Source organism: Aspergillus costaricaensis (genome assembly GCF_003184835.1).
Source record: "Aspergillus costaricaensis CBS 115574 unplaced genomic scaffold BO79scaffold_15, whole genome shotgun sequence".
Lineage (NCBI taxonomy): Eukaryota > Fungi > Ascomycota > Eurotiomycetes > Eurotiales > Aspergillaceae > Aspergillus > Aspergillus costaricensis.
In genome coordinates this window covers 105,518-128,854 of record NW_020291815.1, presented here as the reverse complement: position 1 = coordinate 128,854, position 23,337 = coordinate 105,518, and the positions used below count along the sequence as shown (strand labels likewise).

Genomic DNA, 23,337 nt, shown 5'->3' with positions numbered 1-23,337 from the left:
TGTCACGTGAAGTCATTCAATATCTACTGGATATCAAAGTGGATGAACTGAGCATCACGAATTGAATATTGTACACGCAAGTCAAGGGTATTATTCTAACAAACAATCAAACCAGCTTCACGAGAAATGCAGCAGCGAGGGCAAGCACCACTCCCACCAATGCAAGCAAGGCAAGAACCTGTTGGAAGCCATGGAATGGCCGCTGCTCCTGGCCGAGCATCTCCTCGATTTCCTGCTCGAGTTTCTCGCCCATAGCCGTCAGTGAGAACTCCTTCTCGACTCGCTCCTTCGCAGCCACAGACATCCTGTCCAGCTCCTCCTGCTTCATACCATAGAGCACCTTGTCCATCACCGCAGTCCAATCGGCATCCACCTTGGCGTCACGGAGCCAGCCCGTTTCGCCCTCCACAATGGTCTCCAACGGCCCTCCAGTATTCGAAGCAAGCACCGGCACACCAGCGCGCATCGCCTCGACCGGCACAATCCCGAAGTGTTCGTTGATTGGCGTATACAGAAGCAACTTCGCCTGCAGCAAAAGGGTATCACGGAACGCCGTCGGCACGGACAGCAGGAACAGGACATCGATAGAATCGGGGATCGAAAGCGCCGAAATAACCGTCTTAGATGTCGCCGTCTGCAAGCCCAACCCAGTCGCCAACTCATCGAGCTCCCGATGATACTGCACGTTCTCCTGGACGCGATTGTCGTAACCACCTGCACCACGCACACAACCAGTTAGCGCACTCCTCTCAACCAGCAAAAGAGTGCATCCACAGCACTCAAAAAAAGGGCAATACTCACCAGCAACAACCAACCTCGTCCCCTTCCTCTTCTCCGCCCCAAGACCATGATACGCACGAATCGCCAGCGCCAGATCCTTCTTCCTCTCAAACCGATTAACACTAAGCAAGATCTTCTTCCCACCCCATAACTGCTCCCCATCCTTCACCACCCCCTCACCCCCATCCCCAGCCTTAGTATCAACACACGGATAAACAACACTCAACTCCCCAACCTTCTCCCTCCCAAACACCCCACTAACCACCCCCCTCGTAAACCTCGAATTCGCAACCACCTTATCCGACGCACTCACAGCCCACCCCTCAAACCAATCGAACGGCACACGATACAACCCCTTCAGCACCTGCAACACAGAACCCCCCTCATCCCTCCTCGCAAGCAACTGATCCGGAAAATGACAATAGAACAAAATCCTCTGCTTCTTCCTGCTATTCTTCTTCCCCCCAAACACCTTCAAAAACGGCACACAAGCAGGCATCTGATCCACAATAAACACCTCTTCCTCACCATCCTCAGTTCCTCCACTTGTACCACCCTCCCCAACCAACAACTCCCACGTCAAATGCAACTGCCTCAAAATAGCCATAAGCACAAATAACCGTCCGCCCACATGCGCCGGGAAGATCGTATTCCCGCGCACCTGCACATCAAGCGTCCCATCGCGCGCTTCCTCGAAACAATGCGATTTATCCCGGTGCGAGGTGTAAATTGTAACAGGGTGGCCGCGCGATTGTAGTGCGAGGGCCACGTCAATGATTAGACGTTCTGCGCCGCCGATGCCGAGGTCGGGGTGGATGATGGTGATTTTGGCGGGGGGCATTGTTGTTTCCCTTCTTCTTTTGATTTTCGTTGGGGTTTTGTGATGAGAGGGTAATTGAGTCGGAGGGTTTTGCTTTTATGTGGACATTGGCATTGCGGATTGGGATTTGAGGTGGTTTCGTAGCTGGTGGTTTTTGTAGTTGATTTATTTAGTTGCGGAGGTGGAAAGAGACACGCGGCCGATTGGGAGATTGCGTCATGTGATGATCTATCTATCTCTCTTATCGCCGTTCGGGAACCGGGGGGGGCGTATATTTAGATCGCTATAATAATGAGACAGGGTACTAGAATATTTCTTCTAGAGTATATTTGTCACTTTAATTATTGTCATGAGAATCTCTAGATTGTTCTAAATCGAGGAACATCGAAGCAACTGACATCAGGCAAATCAATCTACGTCCCGGCAACTAACAGCTTCCTACCGACGACAATTCTAACTAGAAGAAGAAAGAGCAAAGCAGAAATTCGGCTGCTCATGCTGGACTGGGAATAAAACATTCTCAAAGAACACATGTATCAATGTATGGTCAGGGTAGTCGGAAAATGTACAATCACGGGCCATACTTATAAGTCATAAAGTCAGGATTCATCAAAATAGGCGGAGCAGAAGTGAAGGGGGTCAGTCAGGTGCACGAGGAAGAAGAAAAGCCGTGAAAGGAAATTACACAGAAGAGAAATAAGGGGAGGTATCAACGAGGCGAAGAAAGGGGGAATCGACGTTGAGTTAGTTCATAATACAGAGAAGACTGAACATCGTGGCGCCAAAAGGGACGTGAAAAACAAAGGCGGGCAGGACAAGGCAAGGCAAAGCAAAGCAAATGATATCCGCTAATGTAGATCGATCAAATCTAGAAGCAGTTGAGAGTGCTCTTCTTTTTCTTCTTGTTGAGCGCATTCATCCGCTCCTCGAGCTGCGCCCGGGCGGCTTCGGCCTCCCGGCGAGCGTTGCGTTCCTCCTCGACGGCCTGCAGTGAGAGGCGCTGGGAGGCGCGCTCCTTGCGGAGCGTGGTCAGTTCTTCTTCCAGCTCCCGAGCCTTCTTCTTCCAAGCGTCGCAATCCGACTTGACCTTGTTGCTTTGCGCTTCAAGGTCGCCCAGAGCTTCTTCCAAGGTGGCGGTGAGCTGCTTCTCGGCGTTCAGGTGCTTCTCGATGGTGCGAATGCGAGCCTCCTGATCATCGACAATCTGTGGGTTCACCAGCTCCTTGCTAGTATGACGGGAGCTGGGGGGAGAGATACTGCCAGTGCCGTTTGTGGCCGAGGCAATGTTCGGTAGAGGAGGCAGGGGAATGGCGGGAGGCGGCGAAGGGAGAGAGGTTGCAGATGAGCTCTTGCGGAGATTGGACGTGATCGAGCTGCTGCGGTCATGAGAGCTGTCTTGGTTCTTGATTTGGAGCTAGATGAATGTTAGTCATTGCCATATGTAATTCTTGATATCCAAACACTTACCTCAAGCTGCTCGATCCGTACGCGGTATGTCTCAATATCTTTCTCATAGGCTGCAATCTTCACCTTGGCATCTTCCAAAGCCTGGTCACGCTCCTGTTGAATGACAGAGAGACGGTTGTGGTGCTGGTCGAAGCTATTGGTGATCTGTTCCTCCAGCTCCTCCACCAAGCGGACACTCTTCTCCTTTTCGGCCTTGACTTCGGCAATGATCGCCTCCTTCTTCTTGACCTGCTCTTCCTTCTGGCGCAGAGTATCCTCGAGAGTGGCAACCAGAAGAGCCAGCTCGTTAACCTTCGCTTCCTTCGTGGAGTTGCTCTGCATGAGCTCCTCCAGCCGGCCATCATCAGATCCCTTGGTCTCAAGTTGCTTACGCAGATCCTCGTTGGTATCCAGCATCTCGGCGTACTTGTCGGAGAAGTGCTGCTTCTGAGCCATGATCTCCTGAATTTGCTCCGCCATGGTCTCTGCGGTAACATCAGCGTTGAGGAGTTTCGAAACCATATTGAGCAATTTCGTCAACTCTTCCCGCGACTCTAGGATCTCAGACTTCAAAGTCTTCATTGTCTCCTCATGCTCGGCGCTCATAGTGGCGAATCGCGACTCATAGTCAACCTGCGCGGCTGCTGTAGCCCGAGCTTCAAGTTCCGTCACCTCCTGCTTGTGGGACTCTTGTAGGGACTCCAATTCCCTCTTGTACGAGTCAGCAAGTGACTTGTGGGAGTCAATCTCCTTCTCCAGCTCTGACACACGAGACTGATGTACTTGGACCTCGCTGCTATCGTTGTCCTTTGCTGTCCGGAGTTCTGACAGCTGCAGCTGGGCTTCGCTGTGAGACTTTTCGAGGGAGGCGATCTTATCAAGGTGGGCATCAGTGGTGGCCTTGTGTTCGTCAATGACATGCTTCAACTTTGCAACGAGTTCTTCTTGTTGCTCCCTCTCGGACTCCAATTCTCTAGCGGCAGCATCCTTCGAGGCAGACGCTTCACCGGCGGCCGCCTGTTCGGAACGCATCGCGTCGATGGACGCCAAAGCCTTGTCGAGCTCTGCCAGTGTCGCGCTCAATTCCTGTTCGGACGATTGCAACGACTCAACGGCGTTCTGGTGTTTGCTCTTCAATTCCGTGACCTCGCCTTCGAGAGAAGAGATCTTCCTATCTTGCTCTTCAGCGCACACATCCTGGGCTTTAGCGGCTTCTTCCTGCGTCTTCAGGAGGCTCTTCAACTCTTCGATCTCGGCGAGAAGCTGCTTCTCTCTGGTGTCGTGTGATTCTTTCATCTCGTTGATGAGATTCTCTTGCTGCACCACTTGATCGCGCAGTTGATTGACGAGGCCCATGTCGACCGAGGACCCACCGCCTCCCTGCAAGCTCGACCTTTCACGAGTGAGCCCGGAGATGATGGTCGATTTGGTCTCCATTTCCTTCTTGACGCTCTGGTTTTCGGCCTCCAGCGCCTGGATACGTTCCATGCGATTGTGTAGTTCGTGCATAGCCGAGTCGAGGTGGACTTCGAAGTTCTGCATCGTATCAGGGCGGGCCTCAAATTCCTCAACTGCAATATTACGCAAGGCGGCAAGGGAGCGGTGAGCCCGATCGACAGTACCAATCAGACTCTGGCTTGTCTTTCTCCGAATTACAGGGGACTTGAAGCCTGGCGTGGTCGGCGGTGAAGAATTCTTTCGCTGCAGTTCGGCCTTTAGCGATTCAATGAGGCTGAGGGTTCCTTCATGCTCCGACTGCAACTGGGCATACTTCTGCGTCATAATCGAAACACCCTCCTGATGCTCCACGAGCAAGCGACGCATCTGCTCCACTTCTTGGGCCTTCGCTTCATCTATCTCTCGAGTGTCGACGTGATTTTCCTGTGGTACTTCACCATTACTCAAGGTAGATTGCTCGTGCGAAGAAGCAGGCTCCCCGGCCAAGGATAACTCCGAAGAGAGTGATGGCGAGGACGACGGTTGTTTTCCATCGTTCGAGCCGGGGGCCTTGCCTTCCTCTAAAAAAGACACCGGACGGGATTCAACATTAGTGGAGAGAAGTTCTTGAACCTGTTCGTCGGGATGGCGAGCTTCGTCGGCGGCGTCCCGTTGGAACTCCGCCAGGGCTTTCATTGCTTCCGCATACTTCGCCTCCAGCGTCTCGTACTCACTCACAGTAGACTCGTGCTGCATACGCAAGTCAAACAACTCCTGGGTGACTGTCTCCAGCTTGTCCGCAACCACCTTGGTTTGGGTGGGAGTAGAGGCTCGACTCGCACGGGCACCGTTCTCCTGGGCCTCCAGGCGGTCAGTAGCCGATTCTAGGACCTTCAAGTTGGTCTCGTCTGTCTCAGCAGTCGCCTCAGTTTCCATGGAAGCTTCGCGTACGGCTTCTGGGGTGGGCTCTGTCAAGCCTTCGTCTGATTCGGGTATGGCGGTCTCCACTGCCTCGGTCAGGACATCAAGGGAAAGGGATGTTGCTCGAGTGCGAGGTTTGTAGGCGCCCTTGACGGGAACTGGAGTATGAGTCTCAAGCTCGTCCTCGGACAGATCCTTCTGGTTGCCGTTCTGCTGGACATGATCAAGTTCATACAAAAGGTTATCCAGTTTGCCCAGGCTGCGCTGGCGCTCAATAACATGCTCCAGGCGTTCCATTTCCCTTTGCATGAGCTCCATGTCTTGGTCGGCTTCGGCCAAGCGCTCCTCAAGCGTGGAAATATAGTCTTCGCAGTTGGCTTCACTTTCGCGGGCCCGACTGAGCTCCTTCCGAAGTTCAGCCACGATAGCCGCTTGCTTCTCTTCACCAGTGGACTGCCCATCAAGCCGCGCTTCCAACTCATGCAGATAAGTCTCTGTGCTGTTCTCACGATCAAGCAGCTTCTGAATCCGTGCCTGCAATTGGGAGTTGACGGTCTCAACGTATGCGCACTTCGTCTCGCGTTCGAGAAGCGTGCTCTCCGTTACTGAGAGAGAGGACCTAGTGTTAGAAAGAGACGACTCGAGGCTCTGAATAGTCTTCTCGTACTCCAGAACGACCTGCTCGATCGACTCTGCAAAGGACTGTGATCGCTTCAGACGCTCAACAGAAGTTTTCCCGACCAAGCTGACGACATCATTGGGGTCTGTCGCGCCAGCATGTTCGGAGTCCCTAGCGATCTCCGAGATTAATTTCGCATGCCGCTGGCTGAGAGCGTTGTAACTCTCTTGCGTATCGAGAAGCTGGTTCTGGAGTTCGACCTCCCTCTCGTTCTGTCGCTCCGCTCGATCCTGTGGGGCAGCGCTTCGACGGCCGTTCTCTTCCGCATTACGGAGCTGCTGGCGCAAGAAAGCAACCTCCGCCTTCAGTCGTTCGATAACTGCGTGCTTATCGCTTTCGTCGGCAATCTGCTGGATGCGTGGCTTGCTCTGGATCGCTCTGGCTCTTTGAGCATACTGAACCGTGTTCACGGTTTCGCTGAGATGGAACTCCGCGGGGTTGACACACGCGATCATGTATGTATAAGCGTTACCACCCAGGGAGTCCTGAAGCAGACGTGTGAGCTTCGAGTCACGATAGGAGACGTGAGCGCCAGCCTGGCGAGAGGAGAGCTGCGAAATGACCTTGCCCAAAGCAGCAAGACCCGCGTTAATCGAGATACCCTCCTTTGCCCGTTCACCAGAGGCTCCAGTGTTCTTCAGCCTCTCACTTCCTGCTAAATCCACGAAATGAAGCTTGCTATCCACCATAACGGAGGCATCGGAGCCAGACATCATTTCCACTGGCATCGACATGCGCTTTTCCTTGGGTGTCGGGGACATGACACCGTTGGATGCCTTTCGCTGAACAAGGTTCAGACTGAACACCGCGTGCGATCGGGAAGACTTGGCGTTGATGGCGGTAGAGTCGGTCTGTCGGATGGAAGAACCGAAGCTAAGAGCACCCATCAAATCTTCGTATGAATTGATATTCACCTGATGTAGACCGGTGAGAATGATACGTCCTTTTGCATCCTCGCGGATGGTGACTGTGCCCCGCTCGCCCTGATGTGTTGATTCGGGCACAAGGAGATCTCGCAATTGTTCATTGTAGATCTGCAACCGTTAGTATTTTCTACTCGCGAAGCAGTATCCGATGTGGGGTCCCATACTTCAACGTAGGTGGCCTTCAGCTGCCAGTTCTTCTCGACGCTAGCCTTCCCAAAGCTGGAGGCGGAGCCGACAGAATAGCGGGACGGAGTACGGAGGCCTGTGCCGCTGTTGCGATTGGGTTTGGTAGGGCCCTCTAGCTTTTCGAAGAGAAGCTGAGCAGCCCGGGGAATGATTCCTATTTTCGTCAGCCGAATGCGCCGCACATCGCGCGCTTCTCGGGGAGCAGAACGAACCCATCGCTTTCGGGTCACTTTGTTCACTGGGGCCCGAAGTTCCCATGGTGTAGGACTTTCCCGCGCCGGACTGGCCATAGGCCAGGATCGAAACGTTGTAACCCTGTAGAAACGAGCCGACACTATCGCTGAGATAGTCCCAGACACCATCCTGATCGACCGTCTCAGCAAACACCCGGTCAAAAACAAACAACTTTCGGCCCTGAGGAACATCGATGGCAACACTGGTGGGATTTGTGACATGGACCATGGGACGCTGGAAGCGCTGGGGAACCAATTCATATCCGGGATCGGTTGGCTTCAGGGGCGGTCGCACTCGAACAGCTAGAAACGTAATCAGTATGCAGAGCTATAATCATGAAGCCGCGCACGTGGGGCGTTGGAGGCGCCGAGGCGAGCGGTATCCGCAATACCGCATCTGAACCGGCTCAGTCCCAACGGGCGCACGCACTGAACGAAATAACGCACCGACTTTGACCGCAGTTTTCCCATCCTCATCCGATGCTCGACTTCCTCCACCATGTCTACTGCTCATACTCAAGCGACTGGTGCTCCGGGGGGTCCGCATGATGCCGCTAAAAGGACGCTGGGGCGCATCCGCTGGCGATTCAGGCTGAGAGCCCGTCATGGCCCTTTATACGGTTGCAGGCCAGGAAGAGGGGGGGAGGAACGGGTTGGGCAGAGATAGATCGGCGAATGGTGGACAGAAATGTGGTGATTGGTCATGAAATAGAGGCGGGAGTCATCAGTCGCGAATCGGTGCGCCAGAAGTGCGAAGGTTCACTCTTGATGTCCTTTTATTAGGATTATGATTTATGTGGGCGGTTCCGTCGCGTGAGATGGCGGCCTGCGGCACTCTGCGACGTCAAGCGGTCTCTAACCTGCAGGTACAATAAAAAAGCGGGAAGGTTCCTATCGAAGCAGTGAAAGCTGGTTAGAAGGGTGACCGGAAAGGCGGGGAGATGGACCGGAACAAGTGAATCCAAGGTAAGGGGAAAGGGGACAATTACAGGAGTATCCCGACCACAGTGCGAACAAAGGGAGAGAGGGAGCAAACAGTTGGACACTGACAGAAACGCCAACTGAGAAAGAGAAGAGAGAGAGAGAGCGAAGCTGCACCACTGGCGGTCACCGCAGAGGGGCTTAAGGGCAAGAATGGCAGAAAGGGAGTGACAGGGAATGGACAGGAAGAGTTCCTCGGGTCTAGGCAGTACCAGCCAGATAGAAAGGTATCTATCTCAACACACCCCGACTAGAAATCCGAGAAAGAAAAAAACACACCCAAGCGGGAGAAGCTGTCGCAGAGAGGAGAGGAGATGGAAGAACTCCTGAGCGGCAAGCAAAGTTAATTGGTGGCATCAAGGTTGAAGCGAACCGGGATGGGGCTGGGCTGGGGCGTTGGCCCAAGTCGGCCGCTTTACTATGTTGAGCTGAACTGAAGTGGAAACAAGTGGACGGTGCGAAGTGGAAAAGGAGCCGGCCAGCAACGGCGCTGCGGTGAATAATTAATGCTAATAATGAAGAGACTAAGTAGACAGAGGGAGAGAGAGAGGGGGAAGGAGGAGAGGGGTCCAATTTGATGGCACGCGGAGTTGTTGTTACCTCCAAAATCCTTGTCGGTACTCTGTCTTCTCTCTTTTTCTCTATTAATTCCTAAAATCTGCCTTTCCAATATGCTTGAAAGTTGAAACAAGTCATAAAAAGCAGCCCAGGTAGTAAAAATAGTACCGCAGCTGAGACCGTGGTTCCTGGCCATCTCCCACAGACGATCCAGCAATCAAGGGCCAGACTGCATGACACCCACAGCCAAAGCTGAAGAAAGCAACAGATTGTCAGTCAGTTGGGGATGACCCTCTCAGGAACCAAGTCCCGTACGACTTCCGGTATGGCGGTTACGACGCCAGGGGCAGAAACCCACTCTCCAAAAACCCACCCACCAGCCCAGCTGTTGGGGTCCAGAACACACCTTATGATCCCTACGTGATGACTATTCTACCCGTCGCTCTGGGTCCCTTGATCGTATTCTATGGTCTATCCAGGTTATACACTTGATGCGATCGGTGGTGGCTTGCGGGTCTACAAAAGAAAGCATACTGATATTCCACATCATCCCCATCCGTTCGCCTGAAAAAAGCATTACGACTCACGGACGGTTCCCGTATTGCCGACAGAAGTTGTTCCACGGTTCGCGGCGGATGGATTGCAATTCAGGAACCGAAACGGAGTCCGGAGTGCCACCTTTCCCAACCACATGGGGGTAATGAACTCCATTCTTGTCACTTTTAGACGTTTCAGATTGCAATGCTGCTGGACCTTCGCAGCTGAGGACACCAGCACCAGCACCAGCATCACTTTTTGCCATCCAGCACTTGCTTCTTTACATTGGTTGGACAACAGCATCAAATCTAGTAACTAGTAGATAGTCATGCAGCCTCGATCGCGAAAATTGTCATCCACAGGGCAGGGAAAAACAAAGCAGGGGAAACCAAACCGAAATAGCAGAAACCCCCGAAAAAAAGAAACGACAGGGAAAAGCACCCCATAGAGCAAAGTGCCACACCAGGCGACCAGGATGAAAACTTAACTTTAACTCACCATCTCCTTGACATCACATGCCATCCAAGCGGGAAGAGACATTTTGAGGTGGACGAGGGGATGTCTCTCCCTTCCCCATTCCACGTCTACCTCCGACACCAGTGTCAGTCATTTTAATTTAGTGATTAAACTACTGGAGACCGTCAAAGTGACCGCCAAACTCAGGAACCATCTGCATCGGGACGGCGCATCGCATGCGCATCTCCCTCCCAAGCCGGTAAGGTTAGTCAAAGCAAGCGAAATGACGACCGACCAGTCTAACCTTCCAAGCCTGCACGGTTGGACAGGGACATGGGCGTCCAGTGCGTACCCTTTAGTTAGAGTCGGTCTGCTCGAATTGGAGAAGCTTGACTCGCGGGTGTTACAGTCTGTTGCTTGAGTGCGGGTCGACATGGTGCCATGGAGGGCGTGTGCGACAATCCATACCCATTTGGAGAGTGGGTTAATTGCTGTCGAGTGGACACTGGGCCGGCCACTTGGCCAGTTAGCCTCCACTGGCAATTGATTAAAGGCTATGCTCCATCACTAACGGTCGTGCGATCGCAGTGGAAGAGGAAGAGATTGGCATCTCTCTTTAGCTAGCCGGCTATTGCTCGATGAGTGATAAAATGATAGCGCCTGGCATCCTTCATCTCGGTCGGGATACGTAAGTTCCCCCGACCGCCTATCAGCATCACTCTACGAAATTAATCCGGTTCCCCAATATTAGACACTTTCAGTATCCCCGACCGGAACGTGGGAGCTGACCCCAAGCATGGATCATGGATCATGGACGCCTTGGAGTTCCCTGGATGATCTATCAACCAACAGCCTACCTACTAAGCTCACACCCGGCATACTTCATATCTGTCGGTCATTGGACGAACATGTGCAGATGAAAAAGAAACTAAGTTTATAAATATACTCCATAGGGACATTAGAAATCAGACTGCGAGATCGCTCCATTTTCGCAGTCTACCTAGCCTATGGCGATGGTCGCTTTTGTCTGCTACTCGGTAGGGTATAGTTCATGCTAATCCGGGCCGGGGATGCATTGAGACTATTTGAGATGAAGCTGAGTGGTGTTTGGGTGTCTAAGGCTACTTTGTACAACCATCTGCCAGGATAAGTGTACTAACCCAGATCAGGCACGAGAGGCTGTAATCTTGTCGAACAATCAATACTGATGACTTATCGCCTTTACTGGACTCTCATCTTGTGATACACTATATCCATACAGCTCAGGAACTGGAATTCTCATCCATGGAGGCATCCAATCCTTAATTATGCCACTCTCCGAGTTCTTCAAACTATTCACTAGACATTGGCAGGAGTTAGCATTCTTGAACTAAAATGACAGGCTTAAATACCTTATCGCAAACTATTCTCATTGCATGCGAATCCGCACAAGCCCGACAAAATATGTTTCTTAGACAACGTCCTAACTAATCCATACTGCACTCAACTAAGTACCACTGAGTTGAACCAATCCTCATACCACCAATACCTCCAATCGTTCAATTTATACATAAGGATCCACATACTAACCTTCAAATTCGTTGTGCATATATCGTACAGCCAGCTATGAAACTGCATTACCCACATCGGCATAAAAGCAGCATAATCCGACCGCCCTGTTCATAACAGAGAAGTGGATGCTCCTATATCTCGAGCCAAGCCGATTGACCGATCTATCAATCAATAACACTATAACCCACAAAATAGGATTCAACGACTCTGTTATTGCCAATGGGATAGGGGAAGGGATATTCGACCGAAAGTTATTCTTCTGAGTAGATACTGCATTATTCTGGTGGCTCGTACGCTCTCCGAAATATCTGGATAAGGATTAGCCGTAGGCTCGTTATTCCGTCGATTACTGGCCCCAATGGGCAGAGAACTATGTGTTCAAAAAATTCCTTCCCTATAAATCACTCATATGCTCGACTGAGCTCATGAGCACGGGCAACTGCTCCTTCGGTATATATAAAACCGGGATCCATATCAACTGGTATCCCCACCCAACCATCTATTTCACAAGTTGAGTAAACACCCAAAATTATCCCACAAAACCACCCATGAAGATGCTACCAAGTAATAACCTAAATAACCAACCAGCCAAATAATAACCCAAACAGCGCTCCCAACCCGCCTATCCCAATGACACCTACTACCTTCTAATTGGCCTCCCCCCTGAAATTTCCAACGGCCGATCCTCACCCGAGAATCGGCACGCACCCGGTTATATCTCCAGCAAAGTAACGATCGTCGGACTACCACACTCTTCAACTCCACCGACCCAAAGCATTCTATTGCTTTTTGTATGGTTCAATCCACGGCACCATTCCAATACTCTTATACACTATTAGATGATATTCTTACATTGAGACATGATGGAAAAGGAGAGGGTGAATTAAAGGGATTCAAAGTTGATGTCCAACCGTACCCAAATCATAGCATATAACTAATAACTACTACGGATACGTACCTGCCTATCCATATTAAACTCCCAAACTCAAAACCGAATCCTGCATAATCACCATGCACGATTTTGTGAACTTGTCACACACACACCAACACCCACATCCACATCCACACTTAGTGGGTCCCCTGTTCATATTCAACTAGTTATTTCTAATCCTACTTACTTGCTTATCTTGACAGTACACAGCTAGACTAGAACCCAAGAACCTAAGAACCTAAGGAAACTCAATTCCTACTGATCAACATTGTCACGTCGCATTCAGTGTGGCAGGCCTCGTATCGAGTGTTCGTATTACTAATATCTGTATGCTTCGCATAATAACATAGGAAGTAGTGTGAGTAGCTTCTTTATGAACTACTGCATTTCCGTACATTGTACCTGCGTTTCTTTTATTGTCAACGGATGAAAGGAAGTAAAGCAAGGATGCATCTGCATAAGAGGGTGTGTGGGTGGTGTACCTTGCTGCCTACTTGAGTAATAATAAGGTTAATGCAAGTAAGGGGGTGCGGTGCGTTGAGTTTTATGTTTGGTAACGCTCGGACAGATGATAGGACATATTCTGGATAGATAGATGGATAGATGGAAGATAGATAGATGGATAGATGGAATATAGATAGATAGGATGTATCGAGTAGTCTACTTGGTAGTGAGGAGATAGATCGATTCCGAGGGGGCATTAGGTTCGTGCTTACGTGCATAGTATCTAGGTGTCGGATGGATGAAGTGATGAAGGACCGTTGGAATGGGTGGATAGATCTATCGGAGAATATACGAGTGATGAGTGATGAGTGATGCAACGAGGCATATTATTTTCAGGGAAGGCAACTGACTAACTAGCTAGTAGTCAGTAGGAGCCTAGGCAATAATCGATCCCTGGCGGATGATTACTTGTGAAACGATGGGACTGATCGCATCTTATCTAGATCAGTCTCATCGTTTCATAAGTGGCGTTGCCTTATGCAAGGGGATCGCTAGATCGAGATCGAGATCGAACGGTGGATGACAACACTGTGGATACTTAGATAAGACACTGTAAGTACGCTTTGGCATTTTGCTACTAGAATTGCACTATCCAATAATCTTGATACGAGGTATGCGCTATGACATTCTCATTCCTGTTTCTCAGTGACAACCTCCAACGGTATTCGTGTTTTCCTGTTAGCCTTCCATTTCAATCATGGCGTCTGGAACTTGCTCCTCCGCTTGGGCCTCTGGTGCGTTGGCAAGCACCCATGGTAGCTCAATATCCGTAGGCGATATGCAGACAGGGTAGCCCTTAACTTGATCTTGGGTATACAGAAGACCATTCACACACAGACATCCAATGAACTGCCATAGTCTATGACACATGTTGTACGTAGAACCCCGCGGTAACCTCAGCTGCATATCGTTGAGAACTAAACGTATATGCTGATAATAACCCAGCGAGTTCATATTGCGCCCATTCAGACCGGTGATGTTATCCACCGTGTCTGTAAACTGCCGGAGCAGGAAGTTCGGTATCCGTCGCGGCTTCTGCGTTGCTAGAGTCCGAATGAACGTGTGGAGAGCGACATCCGCTTTCTCGATCAGTTGTCGTTGTGTTCCGACGTGACGAATCAATGAAGCGTATGCACTGGGAGTGAGTATGTTTTCAGCGTTATGAAACTCGTTCCGTCCCCAGTATTGCGCCATTCCGACGAGATGGATGAGGCATTCGCGGTAGAGCTGGGTACACTGGATGTCTTGTGCCATCTTAGTATAGGCGAGGATATCCTCAGTGAGACCAAGGAGGGGCTTAGACGTAAGCGTCCAGGGAAGTATAATCTTCTCAATATATTCTCGCACTCGAGGCACTGCCTGGAAGCGTATTCCCAGTAGCACCATCCTCCGCCATCCTTTGATGCCAACGTATGGTACAGGCTTGAGGTACAGCGCTTGCAGGAAGCAATGGAAAGACTCAATGGCGCTCGGAATGCGTTCATCTGGCATTTCGGGATAATCACGGTAGTATTTCTGCAGGAGTAAATGCCACCTCGTCAGCGAATATTGGACTCCATGTACAGAGCGACTCTGCATACCGCTCCCTTCCGGTAGATCCCCCAACCACCATCTTTCTCAGTCCTCGCCTCGAAGTAGTGTCCGCGGCGCTCAGCATACTCACCGCGCTGCCGTTCCTTCCAGATCCCAGTGTGTTTTTTGATTAAGCTGGAATGCGTTCGGAACTCCTGCCCAAAGATGTTGATGTGGGTGTCGGTGGGACCTTGCTCATGCGGACCGCAGAGAACAGGGACGCTGATCTTCTGTTCTCTCAATGACTTGAATGGGTTATCATTGAATATCTGGGCTAGATCTGGGACGATATCGTCTGCAACTGCAGGACTCAGGCAAGGGATCTCCATAAGCGACACTGTGATGTAAAGAACGGAAAGTGTAGTCTATAGAACTGTAAAGATAACAATCATGGATTGACAGATCGAGGTGTGCTTAATCCGGTAGATGTCAGCAATTTCAAGGATGTGCACCTAGACATCCTGAGGTTTGAAGAACCGTGGATCATAACTGCACAGGGCTGATGTTTATTGCCTATTCAAGCAGGCGGCGCCCTTAAGCTTTCCCCTCGCTTCTGTCATGATATCAAATCTGGAAGTATGCTTGTCTCACATACGTCAGTGCGATTAGCGCCGAACGTTGTTTTTCTAAGCGTGATTTCGATGCAGGCGACGTCTGCTATATGTGGAAATGATTAACATCTGTTTCGTAGTAGTGCCTGAGGGTTGTTTCCCGGCATGTTAATGATATACCTGGCCACCGGACGAGCTCAGATTCTGTAGAGGTGGCCGAACCAACGGCTCTGATGCGCAGATCCTTCTATGTGTTATATATTGACCTCAGCAGCCCATTCGATGGATCAGCCATCAGACTCTATCTGCTTGATAAATTACATCACGTTCTGGCTGCTAGTCAGACTGATCCATTTCATGATTCGTCTGGGTTCTTTTTCCGGTGATTACCATAAGGTCAATCCCTTCTTGCTTTTTTAAGTTGATGGAATTGTCCAATAGCTTGTGCGTTTCAATATCTGCCCATGTTTCCGAATATGTTGCAGATGAACGCGGTCAATTCGACACATGCACGTGTTTTAACCTAAACATTCACGCGTAATTATGCTTGGCCTACTGGCTTGATACCCCTATCCTGTTTCGCATTGCGGTATTTATTGATCATTTAATATGTGGCTATACCTGTGACAGTATTACTATGAAGGCTTCCAGGAGATATAACATGTATGAACAATTGTTGTAATTTCACTCGAATTCTACATCTGGACATGTACTTCCTCTGATACATCCTCCACTCCATACAAAAACTGCAAAGCAAAGCCATCAAGTCTCCAATCCTGTGGTCATGGATATAATGAATGCAGGGGCTCAATCAGGCAATCTCCCAACGCGGCGTCCATCGACTAGAGCTCATCAGAACGGCCAACGGACAATGGACCCTTCTTCACCATGATGGTAAGAATTTCATAGAGGACGTCAGCGGCAGCCCTGTTATCATATGCGTCAGTTACTAAATCAAGCAACACTTTGTGCAAGGCTTCATACATGGTAGAAAGCTCGGCATTCGTATCATAAGCAGGAGCAACCTCAACAATATCTGCACCGATGAAGTTCAATCCATCCAATCCCCGAATGATAGTGCGGAGCTCACGCGTCGACCAGCCGCCCGTTTCGGGCGTTCCGGTTGCCGGTGCGTCTAGATACCATTGTCAGAAAAGCTATGGAAATAAATTGCTGGAGATGACCTACAGGCAGGATCAAGGGTATCAATATCAATGGAGAGGTAGACAGGGTTCTCAGTACCCACCCTCTCCCTTATCTTCTTGATGATGCCATCCGTTCCTGCGATACCGTACATTAGTGAAGTTCACTGAAGATAATGTATAGACATACCGATCGTATCAATCTCTCTTGCCTCAACGATTTCGAACCCGCAGTATCCGTCGTTTTCATAATCAGATGGACCAGAAAGTGTAGTACGAATACCGGCGTGAATGTTGGTATCGTTCTTCAGCAGGCCTTCCATCGCGGCGTGGTAGAAGTAGGTTCCGTGGTTAATTGCGGCAACCTGACTAGGTGAGCCGCCGAAGACCTTTGGCTTCCAAGAATCCCTGAAGGCAGTGAGCATTGGCTCTTCCGACTACAGAAGACAAACATACAGATGACTGTCAAAGTGTATAACAGTGACAGGTCCATAGGCCCTGTTTATACTGCGCAGCAAGGGCAGGGTGATAGTATGGTCTCCTCCTAAGGTAATGATGCGTGGAAGGGTCTTTCCGGCCTTGGAGAGCCCATACTTCTCAGCATCGGTGAACGGTTTGCGCATTAGGACACTATTGTGGCCCTCTTCAATTTGTTGAATGGCCCAGGCGTTATCATAACTATTTGCATCAGAACCTTGCCAATTCTCCCGTAGTGTGGGTGCCATACGACGTAACAGGGATGTCTCCGCAATCCAGGATTCTCATGTCGCTGACAAAAGGGTTCGCTTGCAGAGGCACATTATATCCGCCACTAAGGAGGAGTAATGATGAGCGTCATCGCCGTCGGGTATAGTCATGGAAGAGTATAGCATACTAGAGATTAAGACGGCGAGATCCTTGTCGGATGCCACTAGGTCCGAACCTAGCTCCGGGTCTGTATGAGGTACCAGTGTCGAAAGGAGCACCTATAGATTATCAGGGATTGCTACTGGAATATCGTACTGTTGAGATGGTGACTAACCTATGAATGCAATATCATACCTCTCGGCTTCGCTGGAGAGACAAGGAAAGTACGGCAAACGGCCGAAAGTAGAGATACCAGAGAAGACAGAGTCGGCCTGAATTGTCAGCCAATGGATAAGTACAGACTAGGGTTAGATTCACTGACCTGTGTGCCACCATCACCAGGGAGCGTGTTATACCACAACCTCTGGTGCGGACCAGCCAGAGGAGTTTGGTCATGGCCGCCATGGGCAGTTGCGATGCCCAAGAAAGCAAGTAAGCCCACAATTGAAAGATACATGTTAAAATATCCGGTGGAAAAGGCACAAAATAAATTCCCTTGAAAGCGATAATGTTCCAGGCAGGCTCTGCAGGGAGGGGATGATTATATGCTCCCACCTGCGGCTTAGCTACTTGACTTCCCCAACCATCTCTCCTTCCAATTCCCCGCCTGTCCTTTTACTTTCAACGATCCTTGGTTACACCGAAATTTACAGCATGCATGCTAACGCGCAGTGTAGGTGGATAGAATGACAAAACCTATGGTATGGCCGCTTTTGATGATGTGACTATTCGACGTCTATACTCGGGAACTGAATATCTGACTAGGTCCACTAACTGTACGGAATCTCACACTCTATTGCTTCCTTCTCCCACGACTTTCCAAAATTGGGGAATAATTCGAGAACCTGAGAAGTTGAGTGGGGTACGACATCATCAGATGTGCATTATCTCTTGTGAGGTCCCTGGTGTGGATATTACGCGGAGGCGAGATCTGTTCCAGGGGCCAACGTCAAATGCTTGGCTAGTAGTATAAAATTGAAACGCATGAGCGATCGAAACAGGAAGGCCGGAGGAGAATACAGTGGATGCTTCAAGAGAGCAAGATTCCACAGAAGCCAGAGACTAGTCTCATGCATTAGTCTAATCTACCCTACCAAGGCTTATCGTGCTGATGTTCCACGGAGATAGCGGCCGGCATTTCTTATCAGCAACGCTGATCTTCATTCTGTGACGTGGGGACGGCTGACTTCGAAACACTGAATCGACAGACCTCAAACCCAACACGATAAGCGTCCGACATCGTTCTCGCTTGAGAATTGAACAAAGGGCTGACAACTCTAAGGTTAACCAAGCAAACTCTGTCCACCTTCCTCTTAGAGATATTAGATAGAGACCCTGCGTGGGCTTTGGAAGGCTTCATATTTGACCTAACCTACACCTATCTGCACTACACGACTATCGTGGCACCATTGGTGGTGTGTCCGACCTCTAACCGGTCTTCGATATCCATTCGCTGAAACGCCTTATCGACCTCGCATTCCCAGTTACTGAAGGCCACGATTGCCCACTCCAGTGCCCCCACAAGATACAGTGCGATGCATTGTCCCACCCAGAGTCCTTTCAATCCCCAGCCATGGAAGGCCAACCAAATACCGAGAGGCAATGCACCGCAATAATAGCTGACCAGGTTGACTAGCGCACCGACATGCTGTCTTCCCATGCCCCTAAGGCATCCTCCACAGCTACCGTTCAGTCCATCGGCGATCTGGAACAACGCCACCCACGGTAGAACCTCCGCAGTGAGCTGTACAACGCCTTCATCGGAGTTGAACATCTTTGCGAAGTCGTACCGAGTCCCCATAAGCACGGCCAACACGGCACCCCCCAGCACCATGCTCAACCAGGCCGCGGTATTGGCCGCTCTCGATGCACCAGCTGCATCCCGGGACCCTAGCAGGCTCCCCACTCGCGCAGACGTAGCAACTCCTACACCAAATGGAATTGTGTTGAGTACTTGGTCTGCGGTCATGATGACGCTCTGTGCCGCCAGCGGAATTGTTCCCAGCCTTCCGGCTGCAAGAGCTACGATTTCGAAGGCCCACCACTCGGTGCCTACGTGCACCACGCCCAGAAAGGCCAATCGGGCAAAAGTTCCGAGGTTCTCGAATGATTTGCGCGACCAGCCGCCCCAGCATTCGGAGCCAGCGATGAACCGGGCATATAATACGAGCAACACAAAGGACAGCCAGTAGGAAATGCCTGTTGCAAATGGGGCACCGAGCAACCCCATGTGAAAGGCGTAGCAGAACAGGTAATTGAGAAATGCATTGAATGGTACCGTTATCAGCAAGACATACGTCCCAGGTCGCATAATACCTGCATCTTCTGGTTAACAGGGATTACTGGGCAAATGATATCTGAGCAGCACGTCGGGGAAGGACTTACCCTGGGCTTGCAAATACTTTTTCATGGCCTCAAAGTAGATATATCCCAGACCGCCAGGGATCAAGCAAGTTAAGAAACGCGCACTATCTCTCGAGAGCTGGGGATCCTGGCCAAGCAAGAGAAACACCGGCTCCGAGAATGCCCAAAGCATGGCGACGGGGACATAGAACAATCCGAGGACGAAAAAGGCCCGCTGCAACAGGATCCCGAGATCATGCTTGTTCGAGCTTCCTGTGAAGGTTGACGAGGCTAGTGTGTCTAGTGCGGTGGTCCCACCCAAGGCGATCATCCAGGCTGTGACCATGGCAAACATGAGTGAAAAAGCTGTGGTGGCGAGATCCTCAGGAGAGATCCGTCCCACAATCAACACAGAGGTGGTTTGCAGGCTGTTTTGCAGCGTGTATGCCAGAATGACCGGGATGGAGTCTTTCAACAGCCGGACAAATTCGACCGGACAGGGAATCGATAACTTTGGCTTCTTGGAGTCATGGTTGGTGTCGACTTGCTTGGGAAGTAGTGGCGTATGTTCTTCCCCGTGAGAGTGCGCGGAAGTAGTCTCTCGGTAGCTAGGAAGGGAGTCGTACATCTTGCAATGATAGTAGACACACTGGGCTCAAGCTTTGGAGAAGAAAGAGAAAGGAACTGGTGTCAACCCGAGAGACCAACATGGGTTACAATGACAATAAAAACGCTGGAGCTTGTTTAACAGCATGGCTGAACACACTGTACAGCACAGTATAGCCCCTTGCCTCGATCGATAGAAGCGGTCTGTTACTCAAGTGGCAATCGTGCAGACCACCAGCATGATCCACCACGAGCTTATCCAGATCCGGATCACTGACCCACCAGGAGACCTTAGTCGAGCTGCATGTCAGCGCAGACTGATTCAGAGGCGGGGCTGCTTCTTCTCAAGATATTCACCTTTTTGGGACGAGCGTGGGGGATATCCAACATTGGATATCTGCTTCTACTGTATGATCCGATATCGAACCGAGTTGTTGAGACTGACATCAGTCTGCAGACTGTCTGACCTTTCGATGCCCAAATCTACGGATCGAGATGTCTATTCCTTACGCAATATGGGGTTCTTATCTTGATTGCTAACAAGAGGCTATCAAGTACACGTCGCACACGATACTGTCTTGTAATCGGATCTACTTGTGCCCCGCCAATATACCGTTCCAAAGATGGGATCTGGCTGGCACAGCCTGATGTTCGTAACTGTAGTATAGAGGGGAATTTTGATCGCCAAAGTAGGAAGAAGGAAATAAATAAGACCACGGGTTACTAGGGGGAGTTCTACACCTTCAATCGTCTGGATTGTCTGGAGAAAGTGATAGTCTACTATAGATGTGTGATGACCATGATTGATAACAGGCATAAGTAGGGCATTGAAATAATCTCAAAATTGCCAACTTAGGGCACTAGATAGCACACATTATCAAAAATTTCAGGAGAACGTATAAACATCTTGTAAACAGAATAGCAAGGCAGCACATACTTTGTTGCCGCAACCGGTTAATGTGATTCGCTTCCAATTTACCCAGATCCAGTCCGAGAAGGCTATAATGCGGCCATTAAGACCAGGGTTTGATTCGATCCGCTCTTCCATCCCAGTACATCCCGGTGATGATAAGCAGCAGAGATATCCTTCAGGCTGGTGATTCGATGTTCGCCTGAGGCTGTTACTGATAAGCATCGTTCCGTACAGCACTGGCGTCGCTCGGTTTCACCTGTCAACCCCCCTCTCATCATGGACTACGTATATATGCACCTTAGTCAAAGGGACCATGCATTGGCTTCATTGCCTCAGGGCTACACCAATGTTACCCATGATCGATCATAGCTACACACAATGAATCTTAAATCTACCCAGGCAGACCTTGTCCAAATCTCCGAGAAGCAATCTGCCAGCGACATCAACAGCCTCCCTGTTGAGCAACATGGCACGCACGTCCATCCTACCCCTACTTCTGATCCTTTTGATCCGCTCAACTGGCCCCGTTGGCAAAAGCATGTGATTCTAGGGATTGTCATGTTCAAGTACGTACCTGATTCAGTCCAGAAAACCCCAGACACTGACCTTGAACAGGTACTTCCTTTTCACCTACATCACGACCACCACTGTCCCCTCCTTCGCCGAAATACAATCACAGTATGACATCAGCTACTCGCAAGTCAACTGGACCGTCGCAATCCCGGCGCTGGGCTTGTCGCTTGGACCACTATTCTGGTCCTCCATTGGCGACATCTACGGCCGTCGCATTGTCTTCATTGTAGGAACTGTCATCGCACTCGTAGCGACAGTTGGCGCTGCTGTAGCAGATACATATGGGGGATACATGGCTGCTCGGTTCTTTCAAGGATTCGGAGTCAGCCCTTCATCAACGGTGGGAATGGCAGTTGGTATGCTATTTCTCTTCAACATGCATTGGAGCGAACAGAGCAGCTGCAGCTAACAATGTAGTCACTGATCTCTTCTACGACTACGAACGCGGCCAGAAACTCGGACTATGGGTACTTGCCCTAGATTCAGGTTTACTTCTAGGTCCAACCTGTACGTGACCCCATCTTCACCTCAAGATTTTAATCTCCATTTACTGACATGAACCAAGTCGGCGGGATTCTCAACCTCGTCAGCGCACAATGGATCAACTGGTTCAACGCCATTCTCTTCGCCGCGCTTCTACTCCTCGAGCTTACTATCATGCCTGAAACCCTCTACCCACGCGCGTTGATGCTTCAACGCATGGCAGCCACCGAGAAGCCAGCAGAAACGAATGCAGGTATAGAAGAAGCGGAGATAAAACGCACCAAATCACTGCCATTCCTGAACCTCCGCCCCGTCCCAGGCCTTTCTCACCCGCCCATATATGCCTCTTTCACCAGATTCCTTCTTACCTTCCGCTTCCCAGTCATCCCCGTGACGGTCCTCGGATACTCATTCACATGGTACTGGTGGATTCTGTCCGTGATTACCATGGTCCCGTCTGCATATGCATCAGATTCGCCTCTCATCCAGGGCTTACTATTCCTGGGCCTTTTGATTGGGACCTTAGTAGCAGAGGTAAGCTGCTCGGGACGATTAAGCGATGCCATCGTGGGGAGATTAGCGAAGCGGAATGGTGGGATACGGGTCCCAGAGATGCGCCTATGGCTGGCATATCCAGCCATTGTCTTAACTGCTGGTAAGTACTTCCCATAGCTCGTAGTGTACATTACTAATATATCTATCTATACGACAGTCGGTTTAATCCTCTGGGGCATCAGCATAGACAAAGCCTACCATTGGATGGTAGGACAAGTCGCGTTCTTCCTATGTGAGTATCCCCCTCCCACCACTCCCACTCCTATCTCGCCCATTATCCATCACATACCTCCTCCAAACCCCCTCTAACCCCATTCACTAAATGAATGAACAGTCTCCGCCGGAATCCAAATCGGCAACACCGTAACAAGCAGCTACATAATCGACGCCTACCCACTCCAATCCACCAGCGTGGTGATTTTCTACGCTGTATTCCTGAACCTCAGTGCGTTTGCTAATCCAGTACGTTCCTTCTTTCCCTTCCCATCAACTAAATACCCCAGCCACCATGAGTGATTTATTGATATATGACTAAATGAATGAACAGTTCTTCATCGCCCAATGGCAAGCCGCAATCGGCTGGACCTGGACATTCACCACCCAAGCCCTGATCGTTGTGGCTGGTGGAAGTGGTGTGTTCATTTCGCTGCATGTGTTTGGGGCGGCGTGGAGAGCGAGGGGTGTGCCCGGGTGGGTGAATCCGGAGTTTGATTCTTAGTTTTATTTATTAAATTATCTATATGTTATACCTTTTTTAAGGAGGTCTATGATCCGGTGGTAGTATTTTCTTTACATGCTGTGCTGCTG

At 50.3% G+C, this 23,337-nt stretch overlaps 7 protein-coding genes across 7 annotated transcripts; 1 reads left to right on the top strand and 6 right to left on the bottom strand.

The window, feature by feature from the left end:
- Nucleotides 1-55: 55 nt before the first annotated feature.
- BO79DRAFT_194412 (GDP-Man:Man(1)GlcNAc(2)-PP-dolichol alpha-1,3-mannosyltransferase) lies at nucleotides 56-1,751 on the bottom strand. The gene is made up of 2 exons (XM_025681047.1): nucleotides 802-1,751; nucleotides 56-714 (listed from the first exon to the last, which is right to left on the bottom strand). The coding sequence occupies exons 1-2, from the start codon at nucleotides 1,619-1,621 to the stop codon at nucleotides 107-109; spliced, it is 1,428 nt and encodes a 475-aa protein (XP_025539614.1). The 5' UTR covers nucleotides 1,622-1,751; the 3' UTR covers nucleotides 56-106.
- A 717-nt stretch (nucleotides 1,752-2,468) lies between these two features.
- Nucleotides 2,469-8,035, bottom strand: BO79DRAFT_254840 (kinesin family protein; the record flags this gene model as incomplete). The annotated part of the gene is made up of 5 exons (XM_025686100.1): nucleotides 2,469-3,014; nucleotides 3,068-7,117; nucleotides 7,174-7,349; nucleotides 7,408-7,731; nucleotides 7,876-8,035. The coding sequence occupies 5 exons, from the start codon at nucleotides 8,033-8,035 to the stop codon at nucleotides 2,469-2,471; spliced, it is 5,256 nt and encodes a 1,751-aa protein (XP_025539613.1).
- A 730-nt stretch (nucleotides 8,036-8,765) lies between these two features.
- BO79DRAFT_265086 (uncharacterized protein) lies at nucleotides 8,766-10,408 on the bottom strand (the record flags this gene model as incomplete). Its single annotated transcript, XM_025686857.1, has 4 exons — nucleotides 10,265-10,408; nucleotides 9,800-9,812; nucleotides 9,559-9,758; nucleotides 8,766-8,899 (listed from the first exon to the last, which is right to left on the bottom strand). The coding sequence occupies exons 1-4, from the start codon at nucleotides 10,293-10,295 to the stop codon at nucleotides 8,766-8,768; spliced, it is 378 nt and encodes a 125-aa protein (XP_025539612.1). The 5' UTR covers nucleotides 10,296-10,408.
- A 3,216-nt stretch (nucleotides 10,409-13,624) lies between these two features.
- BO79DRAFT_147413 (uncharacterized protein) lies at nucleotides 13,625-14,847 on the bottom strand (the record flags this gene model as incomplete). The annotated part of the gene is made up of 2 exons (XM_025678507.1): nucleotides 13,625-14,461; nucleotides 14,527-14,847. 2 exons carry the CDS (start codon nucleotides 14,845-14,847, stop codon nucleotides 13,625-13,627), a joined length of 1,158 nt encoding a protein of 385 aa, XP_025539611.1.
- A 1,064-nt stretch (nucleotides 14,848-15,911) lies between these two features.
- On the bottom strand, nucleotides 15,912-17,514 carry BO79DRAFT_228250 (agmatinase; the record flags this gene model as incomplete). Its single annotated transcript, XM_025683950.1, has 9 exons — nucleotides 15,912-15,996; nucleotides 16,054-16,204; nucleotides 16,258-16,350; nucleotides 16,402-16,619; nucleotides 16,668-16,889; nucleotides 16,939-17,022; nucleotides 17,086-17,176; nucleotides 17,233-17,329; nucleotides 17,380-17,514. 9 exons carry the CDS (start codon nucleotides 17,512-17,514, stop codon nucleotides 15,912-15,914), a joined length of 1,176 nt encoding a protein of 391 aa, XP_025539610.1.
- A 930-nt stretch (nucleotides 17,515-18,444) lies between these two features.
- Nucleotides 18,445-20,028, bottom strand: BO79DRAFT_254837 (MATE family efflux transporter; the record flags this gene model as incomplete). The annotated part of the gene is made up of 2 exons (XM_025686099.1): nucleotides 18,445-19,373; nucleotides 19,443-20,028. The coding sequence occupies 2 exons, from the start codon at nucleotides 20,026-20,028 to the stop codon at nucleotides 18,445-18,447; spliced, it is 1,515 nt and encodes a 504-aa protein (XP_025539609.1).
- Nucleotides 20,029-21,297: 1,269 nt separating this feature from the next.
- On the top strand, nucleotides 21,298-23,248 carry BO79DRAFT_265083 (putative MFS transporter; the record flags this gene model as incomplete). Its single annotated transcript, XM_025686856.1, has 7 exons — nucleotides 21,298-21,485; nucleotides 21,535-21,848; nucleotides 21,910-21,999; nucleotides 22,058-22,630; nucleotides 22,688-22,762; nucleotides 22,865-22,992; nucleotides 23,078-23,248. The coding sequence occupies 7 exons, from the start codon at nucleotides 21,298-21,300 to the stop codon at nucleotides 23,246-23,248; spliced, it is 1,539 nt and encodes a 512-aa protein (XP_025539608.1).
- Between the last annotated feature and the right edge of the window lie 89 nt (nucleotides 23,249-23,337).

What these genes read in the sequence shown, in the direction of transcription:
- BO79DRAFT_194412 (XM_025681047.1), bottom strand. Translation starts at nt 1,621, where the DNA reads ATGCCCCCCGCCAAAATCACCATCATCCACCCCGACCTCGGCATCGGC. An exon ending in GACGAGGTTGGTTGTTGCTG is followed by an intron (nt 715 to 801) that starts GTGAGTATTGCC and finishes TGCGTGGTGCAG; the next exon opens with GTGGTTACGACAATCGCGTC.